Source organism: Rhopalosiphum padi, chromosome 1 (assembly GCF_020882245.1).
Source record: "Rhopalosiphum padi isolate XX-2018 chromosome 1, ASM2088224v1, whole genome shotgun sequence".
Lineage (NCBI taxonomy): Eukaryota > Metazoa > Arthropoda > Insecta > Hemiptera > Aphididae > Rhopalosiphum > Rhopalosiphum padi.
In genome coordinates, this window is record NC_083597.1 from 5,509,861 (window position 1) to 5,537,823 (window position 27,963).

General features: G+C 26.7%; 1 protein-coding gene and 1 long non-coding RNA gene across 2 annotated transcripts; both read right to left on the reverse strand.

Moving 5' to 3' along the window:
- Positions 1–220: 220 nt before the first annotated feature.
- LOC132918703 (uncharacterized) lies at positions 221–11,702 on the reverse strand. The gene is made up of 16 exons (XM_060980124.1): positions 11,677–11,702; positions 11,425–11,469; positions 10,583–10,627; positions 9,545–9,571; positions 9,429–9,458; positions 8,278–8,334; positions 7,587–7,625; positions 7,361–7,414; positions 6,888–6,941; positions 6,129–6,173; positions 5,685–5,696; positions 4,142–4,174; positions 3,429–3,455; positions 760–792; positions 296–334; positions 221–237 (listed from the first exon to the last, which is right to left on the reverse strand). Exons 2-16 carry the CDS (start codon positions 11,438–11,440, stop codon positions 221–223), a joined length of 528 nt encoding a protein of 175 aa, XP_060836107.1. The 5' UTR covers positions 11,441–11,469; positions 11,677–11,702.
- An 8,705-nt stretch (positions 11,703–20,407) lies between these two features.
- LOC132928759 (uncharacterized) lies at positions 20,408–27,293 on the reverse strand. Its single transcript, XR_009662063.1, has 4 exons — positions 27,254–27,293; positions 25,080–25,130; positions 22,761–22,799; positions 20,408–20,507 (listed from the first exon to the last, which is right to left on the reverse strand). It is a non-coding gene; the product is annotated as an uncharacterized LOC132928759 (long non-coding RNA).
- Positions 27,294–27,963: the final 670 nt, after the last annotated feature.

The following is a 27,963-nucleotide window of genomic DNA, read 5'->3' on the forward strand; positions in this document are numbered from 1 at the left end:
AAAGTGCTACTAAATTATCAAAAAAAACTAGATACGTATAAATAGTATTTATTTTTATCGCACTTTTATTGAATTACAAGTGCAGATGTATCACTAAAAAGTTTACAATTTTAGTTGAAATTCCAACGATATTATTGAATTATTTAATCGATAAACAAAAAATAAATATATTCCGGATTGCTGAGGGTGCCAATGTGACACAGTGACAGCATATCTAAATTCAAGACTTTAATGTGCCTACAAAAGTATAAAACAAAATATTAAACTCAATTATTTATAACTGAAACTTATTTACCGTTGATTGCGCACCAATTTAGCGGATGTAGTTTAAGAACTACAAATAAAAAAGGTAAAATATGTATTAAATAAACTTTTTAATTAAAATTAATATTGTTTAGGTATTATAGTATATTATTGATATATTTTTCAAAACGATTAGACAGTGACATTTTGATTAAATTAACGTAGACTAAAAAAAAATATTTCTAAACAAATACATTTTTTGTTGTTATATAATTATTTATACTTCGATCGACGTTCGTACAGTGTTGTACTAATAAATTGAAATAATAAATTTTATCAAAATATATTTTCGACATATACAAATCACTCATTTTTGTTTCCAACCAACTGATTGGAAATCACTGTTGTTGTATAGATCAAAACAATTATTATTTACATGTAAATAGATACAAAATATCAAAATGGTATTTAAAATTCCTGCTAAGATAACCCGAGTACTTTTTAAATATCACTCACCTCTATTGTACTTGCGGTACAACTCAAAATATGCTAAACAACAAAATACAAAAAAACCATCATGTTGAACTATACAATTATAAACTATGTTTATATTCTTATTTTATTAATTTGATTATTGTAAGTAATTATTATTTTATGCAATATTTATTATATCTGAACGAAATATGTTTTTAAATAATACGTCGTTGATTAAAAAATTGTAACAGTAATTATTATTAAAGTGTGCGCACAGAAGTAGCAGGTAATTCACTTGCTGCCACGATAGAGTCGGTCAAGACAAATTAAATGCAAAATAATTTTTAAATGTAAGTTCGTATGTTGTAACTGATATGTAATAGGTACTATAGTGTATTGATATTCATAGAAATAGGCAATTAAGTCAAGCACAGTTACGACCCATATAGTTTGAAATTGCATTGTAATAATTAATTGTTATTAAATCAAGGCGTGGGCATATTATCTGCAATATATTAATATTTCGAGGTTTCGTCGCAGAAATTCTGTGTATAAATTGTAAGCAGTAATTTGGGCGCGATAAGTAGGTCGGTTCGTAAAAACGTCGAGCGTCACAATAATATGGTTACATTCTGTTATGCTAACCAGTGGTTCTTAACCTTTATCCAATGACGGAACACTTAACATTTTATAAGGTTTTCGCGGAACACAACCGTAAAATACAATAGTAATTATTAGTGCTCGGATTTATATGTATTTAAGTTAGCAAAATATGTACATAAATATGTGCTAAAAAATCAAAATATGTATTTTACTAATACGATTTATTTATTAATATTTAATTATATAATATATCCATATGAGTTTCTAATGAAACAAATTATATTTTAAATAGTAAAATTATTAAAAAAAAAGGTGTTACAAATTATAAAATATAATTAAAAAAAGCTAAAAAAAAATAAAAATTTTAATTATCTTGATTACAATTTATGATAACAGCCATTTTGAAATTTCGAAATTCAAAAGATTTTCGATTTGGTTGTAAAATATTACCTTATACCGACTAAATGATCTTTTTTTGGCTTCTAATGATGTTAATATGTTATTGGACAGTATTTGCATTTTGACTATGTCTGAAGGAGTAAGTTATATCTACCGTAAATTAAGTTCAATAATAGGTATTATTTTGTTACTATTTTGTACTTTTGGAAACATGGGAAATTTTCTGTATTGAAAAATACAATCGTATATAATTAATAATTATTAAAAAATCGTAAAGGAACAAATTATCGAAATATGTAGGAAAAAATGAAATTACTGATTACTAATTATATACAATTTTTTAATATTTTTCTTACTGATTTTAAAATATTGGTGGAACACTTATACCAAGTCCACGGAACACCGGTTCAGAACCACTGATCTAGACTATGGGAGTTTTATATTATGTCGTCGCTAATATAAAGATATCATAGTATAAATAAATTAAAACAACTGTATATTATGCAGTTTTAGAATCATCGTTTGATGACGGTTATGTCTTCATGTGAGCTTTATGTGACAACAATAGATGGTAATTTACCGTAATTTTATCGACAACGCTTGTATGTTATTATAATTTAAAATTATTTACATATTATAGCTGTTAATTTTAGGTTGAAAATTTAAATTCGATTTTAATTATATAAATATAACTGTTTTTATTCTATTATTGACATTTTTTTTTTTTTTTTTTATGAAAGATTATGATTATAACTATTATATTTAGCCGTTTTAATAATGTTTAATATTTATTTTTGACATTTTTTCATAGGTATTTATCGTCATGTGCCAAAATGACACGTGACGACATTGCCATGACCAATTTACCGCAATATTGTATAGTTATAGTATTGAATCACTTAAACTGAATAAACATACCGAAAATAATAATTTAATTAATTATTTATATAAATAACTTACATAGCTTTACTAAAAATTAAAATTAAATAAATTTAATCTTTTACTTTGGTTTTATGGAATCCACGTATAATACTATTCATTTTTATATTATACTATGAGGTTCATCAATAGGTACTTAATATAATAATAGACTTTTCTTCATATAATGGATTTTGGCCTTTAAGACCAGATGTTCGAGTAAATTGTCCATCTTCTTTTCCTGATATATCTACATTCGATACCACTAAATCGACATCCTTTTTTTATACAGTTACCCCATCTTAAACATAGTCTAGGTGTAATTTTTTTAAAAACAATTTCCATTCGGAATTTTTGAAGTAACCATCTCAATAAATTTCCTCTAATCGTGCCCAACCCCCATTAGTCTTCTTTCTATTATACTTTTGTTTTATAAATGTTCATGATTTCTGAGCAATTTGGTGAACATGGAAAATCTGATCTGTTGTCAGAGTATTAAATCTAAAACTTCCAAAGTATTCACCCAAAATACCACCTGACACATAATTCTTGACCCACTTGGCCACTTAGGTAAAGGAAGAGCTACATTTAAGTAGCACCATGAGAAAATTTGACGATGGAAACAATACTTCCGCTACGTCGATGGCTACACTCTTATCACACACATTGCCAATTAAGACACCCCTGTAGGGTTTAATATGACCTATTCATTGAAATAAAATTAATTTGAACAAAATACATAGTTATACTTTAACGTAATACATTTACAACATTTTACTTGGAATACTTACCATCTTTCATTGCATAATATAAAGCATCTATAATATTTTTTTTACTATAATTATAAACATTAAAATAACAATCATAAAGTAACATATCATAATATCATACGTGTATAATAAGTATGAGTACATACAGTTGTAATTTTAACAATAATCGTTTTTCTCATCCATCATTTTGTTTTTAATAATAATAATAGTAATAATACATTATTATATTAATTTGACATCGTGGTTTATAAGCGACATTGTGGAATTAAAATTTTTTATACCTAGGTAGCTTATAGGTACTTTGGTCATACTCGTATTTTTATATTTTGTATTTATTTATTCTCAGATTAACCAATTACTAATTAATACAATTTTTTTTACTATGGATAATTATTAAATATAATATGTTTTATACTCTTATGTGCGTTTAAAAGATGGTGAATACTTTGTCCCGCCAAAAACATATATAGTCTCAAATCCATCACTGCTACCCATCCTTAATTATGGAAATAACAGCCACTTATAGTAGTTTTGCAATATTATAACTTATTTGAAACACAGTGTCGTGTTTAAATATTCTCGATCAAACTAATTATCAAACAGTAAAACGATAACATCATCAATAGTTATTTCATATACATAATATTATACGCTTAAATAATTTAAATAAATACATGGTTATACTTAGATAGTTTGATGTCATAAATTTTCAAAATTTTACTTGAAATACTTACTTTTTTTAAGTTCTGCAAGAGTAGTTGATACTTCTGGAATATTTTTTGTATTAAAATTAAGATGCATACTAACAAATCGTAATATTATACGAGCACATACAGTTGTAATAAATCTAACAGTTATTATTTTTCTAATCCCACTATACTTTTTTTTTTCAATAAAAATATAACGCGACACACACGTCTGTATTTAACTCCTTTAAAATTCGTTGTCGTTGTTGTTCTTCGCAAAATGAATACGTATAAATTGTTAACGTCAAATTCGATCTAATTTAAATTTAACCTGCTAGTACGCTCTATCCGTGCTTGAAAAATTTAGCTTTTTCTTTGCTTTTGATTACGTTAATTAAAGTTCGATTATCTTCAGCCATCGCGGCGCCCATAGTTAACGCGTCGTTTGATGATCCACAATCTTATAGGTCGTTCTCTCCAAAAATAAATCATCTTCAAAATAAACCATAAAAACAGAATTCGGATAAAATAGCCAATTCTATGCAACATGCTTGCCTAACAATTCTTGAAATTTCTAATAAAAATTTCAAAAATAATTCTGACTACAGTACTCAGAACAGTTATATGAACAGTTATGCAAACGACGCCTGGACAACGAAGCAAACTAAAAGAATTCGATAGAGCTCCTCTTCCGAAATTTTAACTTCTAAAACCGTTCTTCCATAAAAAAAAATGTATATTATTTACTACACACAACAGTTTTGAACCTCTAACTTAAAATTAATCGTTCGTCATGAGTCTCTGTTACAGGAAAATCAAATGCAAACGTCACATAAAACTTCCTCCCCAATATTTATAAAAGCTTCATTGGATTTCCCGAACTTCTGCTCAGCACTAGTCAAACTAATTGGATGAGTCAACAAATTATTTTACAAAATCTACTGATAACTGTCTGAAATTACAAACCGCAAACCCTGATTTTTATAGAGTGCTAATTCGTTATCTTAAAAAAAAACACAATTATGAATACCAGAATACCATACCTACCAATTACGAGAAGATAAACCTAAACGTGTAGTTATATACTTATATACAATGCCCATCCATCTACATCTACAGAATTTATTAAATCGTAACCCGTCTCTTTGAGGTCAAGCAGTTTACAAAAGTTGTTAGTACACAAGACCACCAAATTCCCGCTGACGCTATTTACAGTAATTAAAAAAAAATGATATTAGAAATAACCATAAATTATATTTTTAACGATCAAACAGTGCATGTTAAAAAATCAGCCACATCCCATATCGGCCATATCCCATGACAAATTTATTTGACCACCACTGGCTGCTACTTATTCCTGATTAAGGATATAACGATGACTCTTATAATAGTTGTATAATATTATATCTTATGTGAAACATAGTTTCGTTTTGTAACGTTTTCGATTAAACTAATTATTAGGTATGTAGTATGTATCGATGACATAATCAATAGTTATTATTTCATACAAACAGTATTCGCTTATATCCTTTAAATTCCATGCGTATTTTTTAAAATATAATGTTTATTATTTTATTATCCAAAAACTTACCCTCGTGACAGACTAAATCGTAAACAAATAAACAAAAATTAACTCGTATAATATTATTTTTTATTCATATTTATAATATTTAGGTATTATATCAATCCATGTTTTCGGAAAAAATGTCAGTAACTTACCATAGTACATAATATCAATAGTAAAATTAATTGCTTTAAGAGCAATTTCAATAAAAAATATCATGAATTATATACTATTAGTGATCATAGGCATGCGCACAGAGGCGGCAACAGTGAGCTACCATATAATGCTCAATAAAAAATTGGTTAATTATCAAAAAAGTGTATTAAATTACATAGTATTATACAAAATACTATTTCATTGTTATTTTTGTCATATACATTTAACACAATATAGTGAATGATTATATACTTCATGTTAAAAACTAATCTAATCATACACGAAAAATAATAACAAATTGGAATTTTTGTTTACCCATTGTAGTTTTGAAAACAATGACCTGATAAGATTTCGGCATTCCTAAAAAAAATAAAAGTTGTGATTTCATTGTAACCTTTTTAAAATAATTATTTGATTATTATAGGTACCTAATTTTTTTCAATAATATAAGATAAGTATATTTAACAAATACTTCTTTCTCCATTATACTACGAGTGGATTACCTATCAACTATCAAGTGCTATTTTACTATCGGCTAAATAATACCTACCTTTATTGTATTATAAATCAAGCCCATAAACAGGGTTCAACTCCCTCGAAAATTGTTAAGGTAAAATCATTTTTTATCATTAAAATAATAATAAAATACGTATTTTTAATTCATGTATTATAAATATTTACCCTCCCCCCAGAAATATGATCTTGAATACGTGCTTGTTATAAATTAATAACTATCATAAACAATACAGGTCAGTAGTGTCTATACAAGATATTGTGCTATTTATAAATGTATTGTACATATTTTTTATATACATGTGTGTATACTATTACTATACATATACAATATACATATTATATCACAACTATATGATGCCTAACGCTCCCAAAGACTAAATAATAATTGTTTTATAATAATAATTCATTACAATTGACATATTATATTTCGTGAAAAATCTAAACGAATAATAATGAATGTTATGCTATCGTCAGTTAAATTTCTTCGAAATTAAATCGCATACAACCGCCAATTATTCGTTAAAATAAAAAAAAAAATTGGTTAAATTATGTATTGACCTATATTACGTGCTATACGTCTTGAATATTGTGTATAACTAGTACTTTCAGTCACTAAAAAATAATAAACAATAGTATTAATGAAATATAAAAGGCAATGGAAAATTATGTACAATTTAGATACATTATTTACATGAATTTCTTTCATTGACTTAGAATAAAAAAACTCGATAAATTTGGGCTTCATAAAACTTTCACTAAAGGATTAAGATTAATCAATCTATTTAATGATCTGTTTAATAGCTAGTTTAATTGCAAAATTCAGTACGATCAAATACCTATGTTTTCGTCGTTAACCGTAATGTAATATTCGCATTGTAATTTAAAATATTGATAGCAATCAATATTATTAGTGAATGACTATATTTATTAACGCTACATTAAAAAATGTCTCTATTAAATATTTAATATGTAAATATTTCAATATCTGAGTAATACAAATTAAAATAATTATGATTGCAATACTAAAGTACATTGTCCATAGGGTTTATTTACTGAAAATTCTTCCACATCCGTTTCAGTATTTGCTAGAAGGAAAATAAAACTTTTATTATAAAATTTATCTTTTAAATAATTTATTTTCAATAAAATGCAGTTTAATTTTATAATATTGTTATAAAGTTACTCATTTCATGTACATTATGTAACCCTTTTATGTACATTATACAATATATACTAAATAAACGACAAAACCTTTACCATGGATTGCACACCAACTTGTAATTGACAACATACGATCTAAAAAGACAAAAATAATTTTCAATGTTTTCTATTACAACAATTTTCTAAACAAAATTTCATAATTTCACTGCATAGTATCGCACTATATTAGATAGTCGATATTTATTAAACGACTTAAATACATTTAACATAAAAATATCTTTATTATAAAATATTAACTTGACATTATTATTATTTTTTCAAATATACAATCTTTTTTTTATATTTGCTATTAACAGTACCTCGTCAATAATGACCATTGTAAATTATTGTATACATTTTTAACGTTACATAAGGTTAACGTTGGTTAATCTAACACAATAGTATAGAATCATAAGTACGGCATATAGGTACTGGCATTATGTTGAATTACGTTGTGCATAATATGTATACTGTAATATACTTTTAAGTAGAAATCCTTAAATATTCTAATATCATAATTTGTCAATATTATATGAATACAACTAATTTATTTATAATGGCCATATTCTTTGTTCAATGTTTTATTATACGTAAAATCATATAATACCATCGAAACGAATAATACAACTCATCAATATATTTTTCCCAATTAGTCATTCGATATTGGCCATAAAACCATTATGTTTTTTTCTTTTTTTAGTTAAAATATTACGACGTGTTCGTATTGTATCGTATCGAAAATGCTTACTTATGTTTAGAATATGTTTCCCCAGTTCATTAACATACGAAATTCCATATACGATTTCTGAAATAAATGGTTTTAAATGTTTCAATCTTGTAGTGAAAACCTTTTACAATTACAATACACTATATTCATAGGCGCAACTAGGAGTGGGGGGGGCTTAGGTGGGCTTAGTCCGGGATGATAGCAGTTCTCCTACAACCAATAAGAACTGACTACATCACTATGGCCAACTGTAAGAAACCGAAATCTGAATTTAATTTAGGTATGGGCGGGATGGGTACAGTACAATATTATATTATCCATTCTAAGTTTATAAATAGCCAATACGTATTTATAAATATTGTAATATAATTAATAATATTTATAATAACATCAGAATATTATATTATTATCTTAGTCCGTGCTCGTTATCCAAGGTACCTACTACCTATACCGATACAATCGTGATCATTCTAGTTATTTTGTTTAGATCAGTTAATCAGAAGACCAAAATAACCAGATATATTTTCCAAGAGGCGATAACAAGTTATTTGAGTGGTTTTAAATTTAATCTTTCAACCTGCATACTACAGTATACGCAATTACAATTGACATTTGACATTAATGACATTCACTATATAATATTTGCGAGTTTGCGACTGAAATTAATTAGTGTAGTGACTAGTGAGTGACTACGCAGTAATACAGCACACACTACTCACTATAGTACACAACGGCCATATGGAGGAAACTTTTCATAATGCACGGTCGATACAAACCCAGGTAATTTATTTATCATATAATATGTTAAAAATATAAATATGTCAAAAATTAGATAATTGTTTTGATTTTAGGTAAAATTGGGTAAATTTATGTCAAAAATATTTCAAAAAGTGAAACATATTTTTTTGCCCAGTTTTGTCTGTAGCCCACCCAGTTTTTTTTTTATGTTAGTGGATCACTGATATCAATTTAGCCTACCCAGAAATAGAGCTCTAGTCGCGCCTATGACCAATGGTCATTGACCATATTATTTAATAATTAAAAATGAAGTGAATATTAATGTTTGTTTTGTAGTAGCCTATGTTTGCTAAATCGATAAAGAAATATATGATTGCTTATGAACTGCTTCTAAACATGAAAAAAAAACTATAAACAAAATAATAACAACTTACTCTGTTCAGTATTTTTGGGAAATTCGTAAGCTAAGAACAAAGAGATGCTCTATATTTAATCGTGCCAAAAGACTACCTAGTCATAAAAGTCTTTCTAAATATTAAAGATAACTTACAAATATTTGATATGGCATTTCGTTCGTCTAAAACAAATTAATTCAAATTATTGTTTATAATCATACAGTATTAAAGTCTATAGGTGAAAATATTTAGTATAAAAAAAACAAATGTATACCACACTTTGTTTTTTTCTTCATTAAGCTCTTAAAACCGATGAAATCCCTACGAAATAAGCTTATATAACTCATAAGACACGATCTAGTACAACGTCGCCGATTATTATTATTATAAAATAAATAAATATAAAAAGTCACTCGGTGTCGACTTAAAATGATTAATACAAAGAAACAAATTATTTTATTCTTAAAAAGAAAAAAATTAACGCACTGTCTATTATACAGTTTTACTATTATAGTATTGCATAGTAGTATAATTAGATTTGTTTGTATTCGTGCCAGACACAAATTTATAATTTCATCATATATTTTATAGAATAAATCCAAATTATCGATAATTTATTTTATTATAATAAAATAGGCAATACTATGAGCAAATTCTATAGCGGTAAACGTTGGAAAGGTTTGATAACAGATAAATTCGAACCGTCTGTTTGCTAAAAAAACGCGTAGTAAAAATGTACAATCATTGTAAACGCGTGATCTAGCGTTTTGCTCGTTCAGTTCAAATATGAAAAAGCTCAAATAACCAATACCGTGGTTGAGATTGTTCCTATACCTGTTTATTTGTATCATAATCGCTATCGTGATTACTTTACGGTCTTATCGCAGAGTATAATTACTATTTATGACTACTATAATTTTAACTACGGTTAATTTACATACTGCACTAAGCGGCAAGCGCTTACAAATTTCAACATTATAAACGTTTCGAACATTGGCGCTCGTATTGTAAAACGTTTTCCACCATGGAATTTTCTCTATACGTCTATACCACTTTATCCATTGTAAGGAGGCATAATAGTTTGTTTACAATTTTTATTATTTGAATATAACACAAAAAAAATCTACTTTGAATCGACACTATATAAAAACTCTAAAATCTATTAAACAACATGTTCATAAGTTATATCTTACATTCTTTTAATTCTTCTTTATTAAAACCACTTTTGGGATTGGTAACTAAAACAAATAAAAAATAAATTTGTATTAATAATGAAGAAACGAATGTGTCACAGACGTTTCACACAATCGATCGTTGTTCATAAAAACTAATTGTTTATTGTTGGCTTCAATACGCATTAAAGTGCATAAATCTTATATAAAAGTTAATTTTTTTTCAGGTAAAACATTAATTGTATATGTACGTTGGTCTTTGCGATATTTCAATATATTTTTAAGCAAGCTACAAATGAGTAGTGAGTACTTATATGCGAACTATTTATAATGTTAGAACGTAATCGATCAATATTCATGATTATTTTAAAACTATTACTTTATTTAACTGTTTTTATGGAGGCACTCTAAAATACTACATGATGGGAAAAGTGGAATACTAGAGGATCGCGGTGTTTGAATAGGTGGAAGTGAAAGCGTTCGTATAAGATTCGGACAATGTTATGAACTATTGGAATGGAAGGCATTATTTAAAACATAGAAAAAATGCTTTTGTTATTAAACGGATGCATTTGAATTTAAAATAATTGGTTATTTTTTTAGTTTAAGGGCTTAGCTAATCTCCAGAGTTAAATGCCATATGGCCATTATGGCTTTAAAACAATTAGTTGTGTCCAAGACAATTTTATTATTTAGGCTATAACTCTTTTATAAAAAAGGATAAGTCGTAATTGATGGAATTAATTTTTCAATATTGATCGCCAATTAAAACTTTCAAATAATCAAATTTGAATAACAATTATAAATAAAATAAAAGTACGTATTGTGTTAATCAATTAAACGATTATTGTAAAAATATATACCCAAAAATTTATTCATTTTGTGAAAATTTTTAAATCCATTTGCTTCTAAAAATAAAAAAACAAATTGAATTCAATATTAATGTTATGAACATTATCAGTTATTAGACAATTTTATAACTCGTACTCTATGAATTCGTATATGCAAAAAATTCCAATCATAAAATAATTTACTACTGGAAATTATTAGCGTAAGTACTACATAATAGATTCTTTATATTATATTTTATAATACCATAAATATATACGACATACTTATATCGAATCCAACATTAATCAGTTCAGCTGTTAAGATATTTTATTAATAACATAAAAATCAATTATGATTGACAAACGGTAAATGGAATATTCCAATGCTTATTGTTAATATTTATTATTTATTAACACGGCAATTTATTATTGTTAATTAAATAAATTTATCTTTTACATAAAACTGTAATCTTACCTATACATTCTAAAATGTAAAAAAGAAAATTTTTATTAAATCAATTTATTTTTTTATTATTAATTTTATTTAATGAATAAACAATAGACTTAATAAATTTGTTTCTTTTCTATAAATTCATATTTCTTTTAAAAAAAAGTAAAAGTACGCAAAATTTTGATTTTAAGGGGTAAGATAAGAATAAAACTGTTATCTACTTGACGCTTATTTTTTTTAAAAAAATTCAATAACATACAAAGCATAATGTACTATTTAATCGATAAGTATTTCCTTTTTTTGTTCTTCAAAACCATTCTATTTTAATAATGGTGATACTTAACTCGATAGTTTTTACATACCTAATATTTGAACCTACATATTTTTATATACATAAAACTTGTCTTTTCTATATTTATGTAAAATAAAGCTTAATATAATTATGGTTTTTATGGAAAAATTAAGGAAAACAATCCGCTATTATTATTATATTTATTACTTAAAAATTGGAAATAATATAATTTAATATATTTTAAATATACCTTTTACTTTTACATCATCCTCCGGTTTGCAGAAAATAACGATTACAGTCATAGACAAAATCGTTAAATTGCTTATTGAAAAAGACATCTTCACTTTTTAAACTTCAGTTCCTCTAGAAATTGTACTTTTATCTAATATTTTAATAAACGACTAACAAAAAATATAAAATCCATAAAATAAAAAATAAAGTATTGTTCTTCGAAACAATTGTGAGCTAGCATAGCTGTTCATAGTATACAAACAATTCATTGTACACTTGTACAGCTTTTAAAACTTGACTTGTTGCTGCAAAAGCTTCTTAACATCATATATAAAATAACATAATTTTTAAACATATAAAATACAAGATATTCAATATATTTGGAAATGATCGATCATCTTCTCCCTGTTATAAATTTAAAAATTCTGATTTTAGAATAGTAATAATAATATAAGGATTATAAAACGAATGTTTGAGAATATTTTCAAAAATATAAAGAATATTTTAGGAGTAAGGCATATCAGATTTTAGTTTTTAAATGGCAATCAAAATATTTTTTTTCGTATTTCAATAATAGTATTGAAATTTTAATTTTAAATGTGCTATTTCTTCAAAAATACCATTCAAAGTTCAAAAAAAATTTATAAGATTAAGTTGCCTTTTGTTGACTTATAATACTGCATTGCATTTATAACATCTACGCCTATAGGTTACAGCGTAATGATAGATAACACTGCTAACTGCTGTAATTGTCTAAAAACATTTATAAGGTATCATTACATTATCTCATTAATTATATCATTCGACAATCCCAATTAGTAAATTTCAGAATATAATTCTGTAGTTCTAAAAGTTACAAAATGTACACATTTGATATTATTTTAAATGTCGAAAACATTAGTAAAATTAATACGTACAATATAAATAATATGTTGTTAGATACCTATATCTTTTTTCGATGATATTATTATTAGGTAAATATAATTTCAATCCCAATTCGTGTACCCATGGATATCAGTAAGAATTTATCAATTTTTACAACAGGTCAAAATAAAAAAATTTCCAGTATTTTTCAATTTTTACACCAAACCAGTTTTTGACAAAATTAATATATTATTTTGTTATAATTCAAAAATAAATAACCATAGACACTTTAAATTTTTACAAAATGTTTATAATTATAACTTTCTATACACTTATGATATTATAAATATATAGTTTTCAAAATATTTTTTTATTTTGAGCAATTGAAATTAAAGAGGTTTTTTATTTTTATTTTTATAAACGTCTATAAAAATATTTATTAATTGTTAAAACTGCTAGAACATTTAACATAATTTTTCTAATCAATGTTTTATTTCACAATTAAAAAATCAATAATGTATAGTCGCATATTTTTTTATGAAGTTAGAATTTTAATAAAAATAATCAAAATCTCGAACATAACAATCAGTAAGAAATTTATAAATAAAATACTGTTTACACTTAAGATTTTAAAATCTAATAAACAGTTCCATATATGTTTTTAAAACTATATTTAAAAATATTATTTCTTCCGAAAATACGTCAAAATTACAAAAATTACACAATAGTACTCTGTAATAAAAAGTGTATAAAATCTTAAATATAGTCAACATTTTAAAATTTAATATAATGTTGATGTTTGTCATACTGGAACTAAAAATTTTATGAAATATATAAACACAATTATTTTTATAGACATTAAAAGAAGTTCAAATTTGAATACAATTGTTCGTGTATAAATATTATTGAATTCAAATTTAACATATCTATTACAATGACCCAATCACACCTAAGTACAGCAAAGTTGAATCACTTGCCTACCTTTTTTTTCCTAACCAATTTAAGTTGCCATGGCTACCAAATAAGACTTCGTTATACTTTGATTATAACGATTAATCAATCGTATACATCATATTGATATTTTGAATTCCTATGCATTGCGGTTTGCGTTTTAACACTATTTAAAAATGTTTTAAAATTTACTTTTTTTTTTAAAGTAAATAAGATTTTTATTATTTTTTTTTAATTGCAATTATATATTTTTCACGCGTAAAACATTTAAATTCAATTTAAAAATACAAGATATATTTTTCATCTATTCCAACGTAATACTCAATAAATGATAATATCTCATAATCCTAGTAAAGTGTATGCATATGTTTTATATTACAATAAAATATTATTGAAATTATAAATTGAAACTTCAAAAATCTAATTCACCATTACATAAAATTGAACACCGTAATATTATAGTTTAACAATTTGTTATACATCAGTAAAAACATAACAACGGCTCAGAACAATAATCCATAACCACTTGTTCAAATAATAATCGATAATATATATATTAATCAAACGAACACATACAAATAAACACTGCATGTAAATAATGATTATTTAGATGATATCTGTAATTTACTATACGAACTTCGAACAACCACTCGTCAGTGTCATCAAATTAAATTTATAATATACATCATATAAATATACAATATACATAAACATGTTTTATATTTTCGTATATTTTCTTCAATGAATTTAATATTTTTTTCATTGACTGATCTAATTTTTATCTATAGTAAGTATATACTACATATAGTAAGTAAGAGTAAATTTAAAGGATTTCAATTTCTAAAAATTTAAAATATGAATTTAGTACATTTCAACATGATAAATTACCGGGAAAAATCCAATGAAATGTACACTCACTATATAGGTAAACGTAGTTACCATAAACGGTACCACTATATTCAATCGTCGCACCTTTATTTGAAGCTACATTACAGGAGTGGCAGTTCACATTTTATCGTAAGATACAAAACACTTTTACAAAAAAAAAAATTTTTTTAATATAAATTTATGGATTTGCGTGCTTGAAGAAGTCAGTGACATGTTTACAGGGTAGGCCGACTAGGCCCGGGTTTACCCAATTTTTATTCGGCTGTTTGGTTTTTTTTTTATCAAAAATAAATATGTTACTATTAATATTTATTATTGAATATTATTATCATATCATACCCATATCCCATGTGGCCATATGATAGGACAAATCTTAGTTATAAACACACCTATACACTACAGAACAAAACTGGTCTACCCAATTATTTCGTGCTAGACACACCACTGTACACCACTCGCGTTATGGCTGTATGAAATTTCCCTGGTGGTTGGACGAAAACGTCCAAAGCTACATGGAGTTGATGGACGCGAGGGAGTTGCAGGAGAAACTGCAAAAGCGCTCGCATAAAACGAAAAAAACAAAGCCGATTGACAGGACTTCAGAAAAACACGACCTTAGTGTCCAGTCTAAAGACTGCCGCCGTGTCCAGATAAAACGCAAGGCGAAACTCACGACGGAACAAAGGTCTGGTAAGTCCCCGTCAACCGCGCGGTAAATGGTAATAATAGAAAGGTGGTCTAGTGCAAGGTATCTCTCTACTGTACCGTATACGGATGTCGAGTGGATCACTACAACGGGTATCGTATTTTTGAATTCAATGATTTATAATATCTCGTTCTGTGCGAAAAACCATTCCTGAACGGATGAGATATCTGAACAGTCAACCTAATATATACTACCAAAGTATATAATATTATGTCATGTGTTTTTTTTTTTTTATATTCCCGTCGAAGTAACTTTAATTTATTTTAATTTAATTTTTGCCGAAAACATTGCATTTATCACGTTATTGATATACTTGATTATTAATTATTATAATAGTATTTATTTATAATCATATTAATATTATATTATTGTTATTAACTTTTGACTTAATATCATATTGTCGTAAAACAATGTGAATAATAGGTTCATGGTTTAAATACAGGCAATAGCTCAAAATTAATCTGTTTAATTTGAAAATTTTCACAGTGTATAATATTTTACAGTACAAGGTTACTCATAAGTTTTTCTTACCACAGTTAAAAATTATCGTAAATAGATTCATACTTTATAATCTCCATTTTTTTTTTTTTTTATAATAGGCGAAAATTTATTTTCTTACGAAATAATAGGATGCATATTATATACGATTTGTTTTTGCGAAAATTAGTTCAATCCATAAGCGCAATTTGAGGGGGGGGCTATTATAATTTGCATGTATGTACTATATGTGCCATTTGAACTTCAATCTACTGTAGTACTGTACTATAGGTACGGTATTATTATTAGCAGATGGCACCGGAAAACTAAATTATAACAACAACAAATAATAATAATTAATATAAGACTAGAACCACGAATAATATGTAGTGATTATTATTTATTTCACGATAAACAAAAAACTGTTTGGGGTGCACTTGGGTCCTGTGCCACGCGCTATTCTACGATCATTCTCTACAATTCCATAATTGCAATCGTATTGTATTCGTATAAAGCGGGGTGAGAACAAAATATGGTCACTCTCGTTTATCATATTATTACTCTTGCTCGACATACCTAATTTGATGATGATATATTTTATATTGCAATTAACAGATGGTTGTGATGCGAGACGCAAAATGCGAACCTAGCTCCACCATCACGATCCTTTGCGCCGACGTGTTTTCGTCCTGCGTTTTCTTCAACCGAAGACGGCGGTTTTTAAGCAGGACAATGAGATCGCGTTTTTCGGAAGTTCTAGCAATCGTCGTTGTTTTTTTCGTACGCGAGTGTAGTTTATCCTGCACATCCTTCAAGTTGATCAACTCCGTGTAAGTTTGGATGTCATCGTCCCTCAACCAGGGATACTGAATACAGCCATAACGCTGCGAGTGGTGACCGCGTGACGCACTGCACGTGGACAAACGTTGTCGGTGGGTCCTTCTGGCCGGCAACTTGGACACGGCCGGTATAGACGGTCGCGGAGCTTACGGCCCGGTCGCTGGTTGGCATCGACGACTCGACCATCGTCTCCGACACGTCCGCCCGAGTGACTCGACCGCGCTGTCAGGCTTGGTCACGCGCCGCCTTACTTTTCCGGCCACGGTAGCCACCACAAGCGCCGTCCGGTCGAGAACAGTAATTGCAGAGTTCTGTAGCTGTGCCTGCAGATGATTGTTGGGCCTTCTTATTGCCCCTGGCGCCGTTATCCTCTACAAATATGCCAAAGCCAAATACACATTACGTGCCACCAACAGTTAAAACGAATAATCAAATTAGTTACACATCATAAATTGTGTGAATAAAATTAATAATAAAAACGAATTCATAGTGAAACAATAGTCTACGTGCGTTATTAGTATAACTAGTATAAGTGATCTAAAATAATGTCGGATGGTGTGGTTACAAACGTTTATAAAAAAAAAAAAAATGCCAAATTTTAATACGCAGTGAAATTATTTGTTCCAATCATAAAATGATAAAGAAAAATTTAAAAACAGTAAGCGGTCTGTTTGCTAAAGACTTATCTCATCAGAATGTAATACGCTCGCCATGTGTTGTCTAAAAATAATATTGAAATTGAAAATGTCACGAGCGAATAATGAGTGCTGAAATTCGGGTGATCATCAAAACGGAGTTAATATCAGCCTGATATGAACGTTATTGGTTATTAACTACCATACAATAATAATTACTGTTATAAAATTCCAATAACTTTAGTGTTTAAAAATCAAAAAATATTATAAATGTTCACGATGACTATTATAAGAATAATTTAGTTATCTACTAAATTTCATTTTTTACGTACCACTTAGGTATATTATTAATCAGTCGCATACCTACCACTAATGACTAAAAATATAACAATCCAAAATCCAAAATGGTACAGTTAAATACATTTTTTTTTAAATAATAAGGCAGTAAAATACTACAACTACAGTATAATTATTTTTTATTTATTAGTTTTTTAAAATAAGATAGGAATTAAATAATCGAATGTGTTTATTATCAAAAAACGGCCCTTCGCGAACCGCCATATAGTCTTTCGCGTGCCACTAGTGATAGATTCATAATTTGTTGAAGCACATTTTGTGTGTTCTCTTATCCGTGTATAGATAATAGTGCGGACGTGTTTTCGATCTCCCCCACAATTCTGTTTACATTATTATTTGAATTTTTATTAGAAGATCATTCGCCCTGATCTCTCTTTTATTCTCGTTATGAATGCGCTTACGATATTTGCTATAATTACGTGATTTTCTTTTTTACAATAGTGACAAAATTTTATTCGAACCCAGGTATCCCGGTTATTTTTTATAAATAAAAATTTGTAAATTCCCATTACATACGCTATGGGCCTCGCCAGCATCTCCCCGACAACTCAATAACGTACGGGACCAGCAATGTGCATCCCTATAACGTTCGTTCTGAAGTTCACCGCCCCCAGTGGGTCAGGCACCCTAATAATAACTTCGACGTGTAGGGCATGACGTGTAACGTGTATTATATATATATATAATATACTATTGTTTTGTATAATATTTCACTACGAGTACATTGTTAAAATTTATATTATATACTTGTTAAAAATAAATAAATTTATCATCAAAAAAATACCAATTCATATTATGTTTGACTAATTACTTTATTAGCATAAAAAATATAACATATTAAAAAAAAAAAAGTGGATATCACTCTGCTGTATAATAGAGATGGAGAGTAGGTCACTATAATGGATGTGTTAAATTTGAATGCAATGACAGGTATCATTGTATACGAAAAACAATTCTGAACGGAGATGATTTGTCAGTATTTATCATATAATTATTCATTTAAAACGCACTACGTTATATAAGTATATTCCTATAACTTATATAAGTATGAGAAAATTAATAGAATTAATTTCGTAAAATAACTAAGTTTTGTGTGACTTTATTTTAAAATTCGAAACAATAAGGAACAACATATTATATTAAACGTGTTGTAATATAAACTATTTTTTCGCCTATTTGAAACATTTAAATTCAACACATAGTTTTTTCTAATTGTTTGCAATTCTTTGAAAATGAATGATTGATAAAAATTAAATTTGAGTCAAAAATTTTTTTACGTATAGTTTAATATATATATTCCAGTATACGTCCAAAATATACGTTTAAAAAAATTGTTACGTTTCCAAATTGTCCAGCCTTTATGTAAGATAAAGCAATACGGCCAGTACGGGTAATGAGTGATGACATATTGACAGCCATACAGTATTTTTTTTATTATAAAATATAATATATTACGTTTTATATAAGGGCAATATAGGACGATTGTAGGCTGTTGTATTAAATGTACAAATATTACAAGATAATTGCGACATTAAATATATTATAAGTATGTATGACGTTATAATATTACGCTAAGTGATAATAATAATTTTAAACGTTAACTTGCATAATTGTTATTAAAATCAATAAGATACATATTATGTTAAAATTAAAACTATAGGATTCAAAATACGCTTGTTAGTTACAAGTAAGTGTGTAATACCACCCGATACCGGCTTTAATTTACTATTTCAGATTTCAGATATTTTAATAAAAATAATACCAGGACAGTATGTGGTGCCCCTAAATCCGTGTTTGTGTAGGGTGCAGCCTACATTGCAAGTCATTGCTTCGCTTTAATTCGTGTCTGTGCCAACCGGAACAAAACTGCTGATATGCGACTATGCGAGCAAAACCATACGGGAAATAGCTAACATTCGTATGTATTATATATTAGTTATATAACTCATGTCAGAATACATTAAAAATTGATTAATTAATTAATTAATGGTTCAAAAAAATGTTACATCATATACCAATTATTTCCAAAGGACAATATTAGTTCACTATTGATTGAATGTTTCGTTAAACGTTTAGTTATGGTTCACACAACCCGGCATAAGACTTTTAAACTGCTGCGTGACTAAATCATTGGTGACATTAAGCAATAATAATAATAATAAATTTCAACTATAAAATTATAAATCATTTAATGATGAGAGACTTTTTTTTATTAATACAAATCGTTTTTACAACTATTCTAAAAAAAAAAAAATATACATACAAAATCTTGAGTCTTTTGAATGTATATGAAGGAAATATTACAATATAATATTATAATAGGTACGTAATTGAAAATTATAAAATATATTATATTTCATAAATCTATAGTTTCCTGCACGACAGTAAACATACACCATTCGAACGGGATTCTTCTTGTTCTATCTGTAATAATAAAAAATAATGAATGTTGTTCGTTGTTCACATTGTTGCCTTTTTCTTATCGCGTTTAATATATTGTTATTGAATTTACATAATATTTTTGTGAACTTGTATTGATTTTGATACTCGGGTTACAGGTGTGATCCTAGAGCTTATTTTTTTTTTTTTTTTTTGGTAGGGCACGAATGTTGTTGCATTTACAACTTTTTTTTTTTTACTTTCTAAATTTATTGCCAAGTACGTTTTAAATGCGTGCCATGTAGTACGAACTAAAATCTAAAAGTTTTAAGTGCAATTTTTGGATTTTTATTGCAATTTTATTGCATTTACTCATTTATGCAACTATTTTAGTTAAAGTCGATACTCAACCGTCGTAACATCTATGTTATCTTATAAAATAAAGATAATTCTAAGTTGATAGTTATTTATAGGGCCCGGATTTCAATGCAAAGTGCATATTTTTTTGGTTGATCTTACACAATGCTTTCTAAGTACATAATAATTCATTTCATGTAACGAGGGTTTCAAAGCTACAAATTGTATTTTGCTTTTTTTGCATATTTCGACATTTTTTCATTTTTAAAGCATTTTTAGCATTATTGGGTAATTTTATTGGTTTTTAATGCATATTTGTTCAATATACGATAAATAGAAGATCTTTGGAGTTTGAACATATTAATATTAAACAATCTATTATTGTTCAATGCAATGCTCAAAAGTAAGTACAATAGGCTCTTAGAATTTTAATTTTACATAAATTTTAATCTATATTTTGGTATGTTTAGAATGAATAATATTTCCCTAAAACGGCCAAAACTTAAGCGTGTCAGCATCAAGTCATCATTCCAAATTTTCAGTTTTTTTTTTTAATAAAATAATAAATAATGATTATAGCTAATTTAAAAATTACAAATTGAATAAAAAAATATACGGCATTTTAAGGTCGTTTTTGTGGTAAAATTCATTTAAATGCGGGCCTTAGTTATTTAATATAACACAAAAATAATTTGTGAAATGTCACTATTTGACAATATTATGCGTTATATTGTTATAATTTGTTCTTCAGCCACTCTTAAAAGAATACTGAATTTGAAACTATTATTAAAATCAATGATATGTTGACTGGACAAGGAAAACTGTTTGATTGTTTACCCGAAGACTATTGACAGTAAGCAATTAACATTATTTAAAATTCGTTCCGCTTACATTAACTGACGTGGAACAAAGTTTTTCGAGAAATAAAAACTTATTAGTTATTAGCTCCATATCGAAGAGACTTCAATTTTAAAAATTTTAAAAAAATAATATAGTGTAACGCAATGATATATAATATGATGGTGAATGACATTATTATATTGTAATGTATAATAAAGTTGCAATATACATGTTTGGTAGAATTTTAGATTATAACAGTAAATTAAAAACATTTATAACAAAACGCTGTTTTAGTGCAATTTTCAATACTTTAAGTGCAATTTTTGGTATTTTTGTATATAGGCACTACAATCAATTTTACTACTTTTTTAGTACTACAACATCCGTGCCCCAGTTATAAGTAAATTATGCTGACTTTCAAACATAGCATTTGACAGTCAATTAAAAAGAGCATATGTAAGTGCAACTGTTAAGTTGTGTGAAATATGATGAATTGCTATCTGTTTATAAAATACTCTCCTTTAATTGAAATCAAATGTGTGACTATAATTTATCACAAATATATTGAAAAGTCATTACATTTCGTCAAATTTTGATAACATATTTTAATATTTAAATTATGATGTACGACAAACAGGAAAGCAGTTGGATAACCCTGGAAAGACCACCGATAGGTAATGCGTAACTATTATAGTTACTATAACTATCGTCGTTTACTTTATACTGGTTACTAAATCATGTATAGGCACTCATTAATCCATGTATATCAACTAAAATAATAATATAACAATATAGTATGATCTCGATAACATTTTCAACGCGATTTACGGTGTATTAGTGACCTACCACTGTGATTTGAAAACGAATAAGTAAGACAGTTGATGTCTGTCGTATATGATGTATCGCGATAACGTCATTTATTTCAGTTAGATATTATACATTTATTAAGAAATTATCAAAATGTTGGTGATAATTAATCAGAAGCGCATATAAATTACTGAACCCGATAAAGGCCTTTTTATGTCATTCGGGACAATTGTACTAAGAAATATATTGTAATATATTTATTACATATTATAATATGATTAATAAATTACTAACCAGCGGGTATATAATGTTTATTTTCTTCTTCGCTTTCTTCTAAAACATCGAAAGAAAATAATTATTGTTTAAATGTAAGTACCATTGACAAAATATGTTCAAAATAATGTGATGATTATAATAAAAATATTAATAATCAAGAACCTAATAATTAAGATAATGTATTAAAAAAGGTAATGTATACAAAAAAAAAAAAATGTGTTGCATAATTATTTTAAATAATTAGTTTTAGTACTAGAGACGGAGAATTTATAAGAAAAAAATTACGGTAAATTGCTTAAAAAATCGTAAAATAACCGTAATTTGACATGAAAACCAATAAATCTATAGTGTGTAAGCACTTCTCTTGCATAGTTTATAAAAACTATTTCCGAATATTAGAAATTTAATCACAAATAACAATTAATAGTAATATTTGATTTAACTGATTAGTAACATAAAGCAATTTTTATATACATATATGAGCTTAACTGTTTTGTAATATTTGATAACATTACATTTTTTTTTTCAAAAATTGATCATACGATTAGTAAATGGCAATTAATTTAGAGGATGACTTAACAATTTGAGTGCTAAAAAAGAGTTGGTAAGATTAACGCCTAATTTTTTTTTACAAGTAAAATTTCAAATGTATCACTCATTTCTTATAAGTTCAGCTACTTACTAGTTGCGTCCCAAAGGGCCAAAGATTACTACGAAAAAAGATCTAATCCTAATTGTGGGCCGGTTTTTGTAGGCTATATGATATATAACTTATATAGTTATATCTGATAGTTACTGCCCGACTAATATTAACCATTTTAAAATGTGTCTACCGTTTCCTGTTTAATAATAACTACTATTTAAACTACTATAATTGCTGTGAGGATTTTCATTCAAAGATTGAAAACAGCATGTTCTACGCTGACTACTGTCTACAATGCACACCTAAATATTTTTTGTTCATTTACGTTTTAAAAAATAAACAATAAGATGTCTATATTAAATTAAGAAACGAGTGGTACTCTTTTCTCCCAAAAATGACAAAATAGTTTCCACTTTTCGCCTAAAAATAATTTCATTCTTTTTACCCACGGTTTCACTGTCTCAAAATTAGTTTAATAAAGCTAGCGTAGCCCAGAGAGCACCACGAGGATACATTCAAATGGCTTCTATTACTCTCAAAAAATGTATTGTGTTTGTGCAAAAATAATTATTACATAATAGAAATATCAGTTAGGTATTTGTCATTAATTGTTATGACGTCGTTGAAAAAAAATGGCATGTCATGTCATGGATTTAATTTATACTTAAATTTGTTGTATAGTTGAATGAAGAGGTGGTGGGCGGAAAGAGGAAGGTCATTTTTGGGCGAAAGGAGATGCGCAACTAAAAAACACTCACTCGAATAACCACAAAAAAAATATATATAATAAGCAAAGAAACATTCGTTATAAATAATATGACATTATTAGAAGAAAATCAAATTATCAGATTTAAATTTTCAAAAAATATTTCAAATAAATTTGAAGTTTATCAGACCATATAAGGTCACAAAAGTGACGACACATTTAAAGAAATATAACTTTAGTTTTAAAGAAATATGACAAACAATAAAAAAGAAAGCATTTCAAAATTTAAAAAAAACTATTACATTTTTAACCTATACCTGTAGTAGTGCTATAGCGTCTATAGTTACAGACAGTTATTATAAATCCGTGTCAAACGAAATGGAAAATTAAGCTTAGAATAGTATAAAATTATAGTGTCCATAATATATAATATTATATTATATTTATTTTTTTTTATTTTATAGAATTATAGTTTTTATACTATATGGTGTAATATTTTTAACAAATATGTAAGTAACCGTAAAAACCCTGGGCCACAATTAATTTGTATCTAGCTCGACGAACCAAATAATTAAGATAAATTCAATAATATTTGATTAGAAAAATCGGACAGTATTCAAAATCTCAAAAAATAGTTGTAACGAGTAACAAGTATAGTATTGCAGTGATATTGCCGATATTGGTACCTACAAGATTATTTGTTATATTTTTTATGATATTAATACTAATTGGAATTTCCATTGTGCATCACATATTTATACTGAACTATTTTACCGTGAATTTTTTATATTTCGGACTTATTTTCCTAAAACTTTTTTAACTTTAACTTTTTGGTAATCTATCAATTAATTTATATCCCAAAAATCTCGAACATAATTAGGAAGAAATTTTTACCGCAAGACGCAACTAATATAGTCACTCATGAGTATAATATTATTATTTTGTTTAGAAAATTAAATTAAATATTACCAACAAATATTGTACATACCAATCTTTAACATTAGTTTTTCCAAGTGTTCGCTGTATTTAGATACAAATTCTAAAATATGTGAATTCGACAGTAGTTATTAGTTATTTTTATCAATAAAACCCCATTATTTTAAATTGTATTTAGTGAGTATCAATTGTAATGGTAGGGATTAGGTAACGAAATAAAACTATTGTCATCGAATCCCAACTCCCAAGTCCCAGAACGCAGTAACAGTCACGTAATCTGCGTTTTTATCAAACAGCCACAAATATCTTATAATTATTTTCATTGTGATTATTATTATTATTGTTGTTGTCATTGTAGTTATTATTTAATATTGATCGATTGGCATCGGTGTCCTAAGTTGGTTTGGCGATGCTGGGTAACCACCTCCTATTCAATATGCCATACAAACATAATTTTAACGGTCATGCGATTTGTTTGTACCAAGCTCTATATATTTTATATACAATATATACATGATATATATTTTTTTAAATATTTATTTAGAAAAAAGTGTATTCTTGAATTTAAAAATGTCAAAATATTGGAATGTACAATAAATAATGATTTAATATTAAACAATCAAATCAATTTTATGAAATTAAAAAATATACACAGATTTATTCCATTATCATTAACACTCATAGTTTAAAAAATAATTAATGTTCTTAAAAATATTTTTTTACATAATTTATAGTCAAGATAAAACTTAATTGAAAAAATATATTTTTTTAATATTTTTAAGAGTTTTGCTTTTTTTAAATGACAACATACATTTTTAAATTTATATTCTGAAACAGAATATTTTTATGAGTATTTCGTTACATTAAAATTGAAATTCGGAAGAGTTGTTTTTAAGTTATAAATATTTCAAGTATAGCCCAACGGAATAAAATAGTTCAGAGATACCCTGCAAAATGTTGGTTTACTACTCCGATTACCTACATTTTAAATACTTTTAACTAAAAAATTACACTTCCAAATTCCAATTGTTGTCTATCAAAATACTTTCAAAAATATTCTGTTTCAGAATATGAAATTAAAAATGTGTGTTGTCATCCAAAAAAGTAAAAACCTTAAAAAATATAACGATTTAAAATATTTAAAAAAATAAAATTTGTTTTAAATGTTTTATTTTGAATAAATGTTATTTTCAAAAACATTAATTTATTTTGATATAACGAGTGTTGTTTTATTTAAGAATCGTCTTGTATATTATATAATATTATAACAAGTATTTCAAACTAATCGTTTGTACTCATACTAAATTATAAGCAAATTTAGTTAAAATTTATAGTATTTTAGTAGTAACAATGAATTAAAAGAACCATTTTGTGCATTATGCCACCAATAATTTTTAACAAAAATAATAAAAATGATAATATCGGACAGTTTAAAAATAATATTACTACGTAGTAATACAACACCGTCATTTATTGTACATGATTATTTAAGTCACGAATTTTCTCGTTTTGTTTTTATTTGACGTGCAATCCAATTAATTAAAATGAGACTTAATATTCTGCTGTGTAACCGAAAAAGAATACATAGTATAGTAAAATTAAACGTTTTAAATTCGTTCAATAAATTATAAAAAAAAAAGTCTCTATACTGTATCCCGGTACATATTTTATTTTATTTCAGTGTAATTTAATCTTCGGTGTAAAACCAGTACCTCCGCCTACAATTGTTGAAGGCTGCATGACAGATATCAGATTAACAATGCGAAAATCATTTTATTCACGTTTGCATAAAACAGAAATATATACACGCTATATCCATAAATCATAAACAATAAGCAAATGCGTTGTACAGTGGAAGGGAATTGTGGAAGTTGTGGCATAACATAGAGGTAAGAGTAATGTATTGGGAACAAGACCAATAAAAGTTTATGTATAATAGATTGATTTGAATAATTTTAGGTTAGATGTTTTGATAGACCCCAACATTTGAATGCCATTGAAAATCGGAAGGACAACCCAATTGTTTATACTCGTAAATGAAGATTTACTCTCTCGATATTAAGAGAGGTATACGGAGAGTCTGCCTTAGTTTGTGAAGACTGACTGCCAGAGGTTTGACGATTTTGATTTAAATTTAAGGTCCTTAGTGTTCGACAGAGTCAGTTATTGAGATTGTCTCCCAACAAATATTTCCTCCATACATAAATAGTATAAAAAGAAACTTACCTGACTGGTATATTTTATTTTTTTCATCTGTCACTAAAATATAAATAAATTATAAGAATTTCACTTTTATTGGAATCTCGGTCATAAATTCATCACCTACATACATTTTATCTCGTTATTCTATAAATGTTGTAATGATTTAGATGCCAAATGTACATTTTTCGTTTCAGTCTTGGTATTTATCAACAAATGTAGGACGAATTAAAACACAATCCCTATTTGAGTAATTCCAACTTGAAATTAAATACCATGAAATAGCAGACGTATAATAACAAAGATATTTTAATATCTAGCTTCTTTACTCATATGATGTCTATAATATTCGAAGACAAAATGTTGCTTTCAAAATTAAAACCAGAACATACTATGGTTATGAGAATATGATTAGGAAGTCAAGTTACTACGTCTCATTTCTACGTTCAATATTTTCTATTTTATAATTTGTATTTTTTAAGGTCATATAAGTAAATATGAGTATCTCCATAACAAATATAAACATTAAACACTTACTCAAAATTCTTTCTACAAATTGAAAATTTAATAGTTTAGTGCAATATAATAATAATTACAAATAATTATAAGTGCAAGTTGTATTTATATTTTATAATTTTTATATCATTTTCATAATTCATTTATAATTCCATCCCTATCGAAAAATGTTCAATTTTTCTTAAACGTTTTAACATATTTATTATATTGATTGTCATTGA

Bases quoted from the DNA above. Each gene is read 5' to 3' on its own strand.
- LOC132918703 (XM_060980124.1), bottom strand. The intron at 7,415-7,586 runs GTAAAGGTTTTG...TTTTCCTTCTAG, and splicing joins AAGTTGGTGTGCAATCCATG to CAAATACTGAAACGGATGTG. The intron at 793-3,428 runs GTAAGTATTCCA...TTTGTTGTTTAG, and splicing joins ATATTATGCAATGAAAGATG to CATATTTTGAGTTGTACCGC.